General features: G+C 42.0%; 1 protein-coding gene across 1 annotated transcript; it reads right to left on the bottom strand.

Moving 5' to 3' along the window:
• Positions 1-208: 208 nt before the first annotated feature.
• Positions 209-3,440, bottom strand: LYSMD4 (LysM domain containing 4). The gene is made up of 2 exons (XM_063314486.1): positions 3,114-3,440; positions 209-1,341 (listed from the first exon to the last, which is right to left on the bottom strand). Exons 1-2 carry the CDS (start codon positions 3,387-3,389, stop codon positions 757-759), a joined length of 861 nt encoding a protein of 286 aa, XP_063170556.1. The 5' UTR covers positions 3,390-3,440; the 3' UTR covers positions 209-756.
• Between the last annotated feature and the right edge of the window lie 369 nt (positions 3,441-3,809).

The following is a 3,809-nucleotide window of genomic DNA, read 5'->3' as shown; positions in this document are numbered from 1 at the left end:
ATGGGATGCTGGCAAAATCTGTATGTTCAGCTGGTCTGTAAGAGACCGCATAAATGCACATTAAAAGCAAAAAGACCCCCTCCAGTTGAGGTTGATTCATCAATCAAAATGGACCGCAGTTTCCTTGGCTACAAGCTTTACACTAGGTACACACTGGCAACTTGCATAACGGAACTGTGTATATACAGAAAACACCCCCAAACCCTAGTTTGCAGATCTCAAACATGGTTTTTAATCAGTTGGTTAAATTTAAAAACCATACACATGCAACGTTCTGGCTTTTTCTGGATTATCTGGTTGGATCAATTTCTTCAAAAGGGCCATAGATCACAACATCCTGCAAGAGTAATAGAGATAATCACCAAAACAGTGCTTTCACTGAAAAGTTACCCTAATAGCACAGTGTTAAGAGAAATCTGTTTTAACAGCAAAAAGGGAACATGAATGAGGAAAGTAGATGATTTTTGGTAGCTGAGGTCTAGTGAGGAGAACATGGGCATTTATAGGATATTGCAGTGGGTTAGGATTCTGTACTCTTATTTGGTATTAAAAATGGCCCAACTCTCCCTACCCAGTGGGAGCAGGATCATAATTGACTAGTTACCCTCCATGACTCATTTTGCCCTGATTTTTCCCCGTGCCTGCTCTTCATTCAAAGTTCATGAGTAACTACAAACAGAGCTGTGGTCTGCTGATGCAATACTTGTGGAAAACAATCTGTTGTCATTTCCAGCTCATTTGGGGGGGCAGATGGGGTCATCCCCCTGATGGGATGAAAGCTTGTTTGGTGGTGTGGGCAGTGGGGGTGCTTTCTTCTTGCCCAACATGGTTTGATCTTCCCACCAATGAACTCTTCACTGAGCTCTTAATGGGATCTGTTGTGTTGGTGGTATTGGGAACCATGTCCAGTTGCTGCTGGGTCTTAAAATAGACAATATAAAACACAGGCAAAACAATCCCTATCAGAAGCATAACAAAGACTGCTTTCCACCACTGGATCCCATAATCTGCTCCATTACAGGTTGCTTTCTGCCCCAGAGATGACCAATTTGAAGATTCAGTGTCGTGGTCTGTGCATGGAGGGATTTCCATCCGTGTCACATTTTCAATGTTTTGGTCAATCCCTCTGAAATAATGATCAATTTGTTCGTTGTCACCATTCCTGTTATCTGGATCTATGGATGCAGAGAGTTCAGGTAGCAGAACAGCAGTCTGAAGGGGCAGCAACTCATCCCTGGTTTCTGTGAGTAGTCCATTAACCTTGACTGGAATCTTGATGGATTGCAGAGCATAAAAGTCTTGTTCCTGGATAAAGTTATTAACCCGCTTGATATCTGCAACCTGGAAAATTCATAAAGGGACACATTTTATTTAATCAATTTATAGGACCACCCACATGCCAGAGTGACTCTGGGCAGCTAAAAGGGCATTAAAACAATCAACAAAAATAATAAATACATACGACCTGGCCATCAAAGGCAGAGACGTTTAACATTCCAGCCTGAAAGCCCATTTGAAAAAAGAAGAATTTAATGCCGTACGAATGGCTAGCAAAATTGGGGCCAAATCTCAGGGTGGGGGCGTGGATGCTGCTATAAAAAAGGCAGGTTTCCTAGGTCCAGCCAGGTGACATTGGCCCAGAAAAGGGACTTAGAGCATGCCCAACCTGGAAGGTGTTGGACGGGAGGATACAACCTAGAGAGCACAATGTAAGAACATTTTGAATGAGCACCATTTTTTTCCCCAGTATCTAGAACAAGTGGGTAATTTGCCATTCTCCATTCAATTCAAAAGCCCTTGGCCAGAAATTAGTTCAGGTATCTGGTCCTTTCCTGCATTTTGGCAGGGATGGTACAGACAGGGTCAGAAAAAGAGAATGATTTTTAAAAAACGACATCAGAATAAAAGGGGCAGAGGTGATGTATCCTCACCTCCTTTTGACCTACTTGCATATGAGATAACTCCTAAGAATATTCTCATGGAAATGTGGTCCTCAGCAGAAAAATCTCCCCACTCTGAAGGCCTAGCTTCATATGATGACAACAAAACAGAGGGAGCCCACATCTAGCAGTAAGCTTCCAGTAGTAGTCTCTCTCCAGTTACATTCTAGGATTATTTCTTAGCTGTTCCTTCTGTTTTAAAATGTTTTAGCCTTTTACAATGATAAGGTTCTGAATGGAAAACTTAGTATTAACCACCATCAGGACCTTCTTGGCCTTGGCACCTTGTCTCTGGAATCCTTTCTTCTTCACCATTTCTTGGGCACAGTTTTTGATAACATTTAGACACCCACTGCAAGACCCACTTGTTTTCTGAGGTTCCAAAGGGCTTCAGCTCTGATTATTGAAGTTTCAAAGCATTTTGGAGTGTGTGTATGTGTTCCTATATAAATTCATCTTGCAACACATTGGAACTGCCATTTAAAATTGGACAGCACTTCAAAATTCAGTAAATAGTAACAAAAGGCTGAAAAAGAGATGGTTAGCTAAGCGTGCCATCTAATGACTGCACAGGAATTAACATTTAAAGTATGTTAAATGGCAAGCTATCAACATTCTTTCGTGTAAATCAAGGGAAACATTTTGTTAATCTTGTATTAGCAGCTGTTGCCAGTTAAAACCAGAGATAATCCTAGGATTTTGTTGCACTTTAGGGAAACTTGTTTGTGCATTAGTTCTATTATTCTTGGTATTTTTCCAACAACAAGCTTCTGTAGTGACACTGATAATAGCAACAGACAATACTAGGATTCAGCACCTCTCTCATCCCAACCAGACAGAATTCAGACTGGCCCAAGGTCACCCAGCTGGCTTTGTACCTAAGACAGAACTAGAACTCACGGTCTTCCAGTTTCTAGCCTGATGCCTTAACCACTACACCAAACTGGCTGTCAAATGCAAGTCTGGAAGCTCCTAATTTGGCTTGTTTTGTTAAAGACGGCATTTGGGAGCAGACACCTTTCCCAACTGGAAAAACCAGATTGCCCTTCCTAGTCTTAAAACATCCTGAACTAGAAATTAATTCTGTTAACAACATTGCTTGATAGCAAAGCCACGTCGATCAGGTCGGTAGAAACAGAGTAATCACTTTCCCCCAAAGAAGCCGCTTCTTACTTTGCACCCATACTGCAGAGCCAACTTGTTGAGGTTGTCATCCTTTTTAATGACTCGTTCCAGAAGCTGCACATCCCCAACTCCTTTCTGGGAAGAACTGCCTTGCTGTGGCTCCTTCCCCCTTGCTCGTAATTCCATGGCATCAAATTCCTCCTCTGACGAGTCCTCGGAATCAGATTGTCCATTGCTTCTGAACAAGAACACCTGACTACTTGAGAATTTTCGGACAGTGGCAGGAGCTTGGAAGGGCCTGATCAGCTTTTCATTTAGCCTCATGTTTTATGGCAGCCTCTGCAAGACAAAAGGGAGGATATTAGTCATAACGTGAGCAATATAGCTGAGCAACACAGACAGGCCTTGAGCAACAACCCAGGCAGGAGAAGGTGGGTCATTCTTGTGACATGCTACACCAGGGCTTCTCAGCCAGGGTTCTGCGAGAGGACACTAGGGGTTCCCTGGGAGATTACAATTTATTTTAAAAAATTATTTCAAATTTGGGCAACTTCACATTAAAGAGGCAAGTTCCATTCTTTATTTTTAGTATAAGAACACTGTTAATGCATATATACAGGCCTATCCATGGAACAAATATAATAATTTTGTAACTTGTGACCTATATTAGAGCCTGAATGTTCTGGGGTTCCCCAAGACCTGAAAAATATTTCAAGGGTTCGTCCAGGGACAAAAGGTTGAGAA

Source organism: Candoia aspera, chromosome 13 (assembly GCF_035149785.1).
Source record: "Candoia aspera isolate rCanAsp1 chromosome 13, rCanAsp1.hap2, whole genome shotgun sequence".
NCBI lineage: Eukaryota > Metazoa > Chordata > Lepidosauria > Squamata > Boidae > Candoia > Candoia aspera.
Note: the sequence above shows the minus strand (reverse complement) of the source record. Positions and strands in the feature narration are given on the sequence as shown.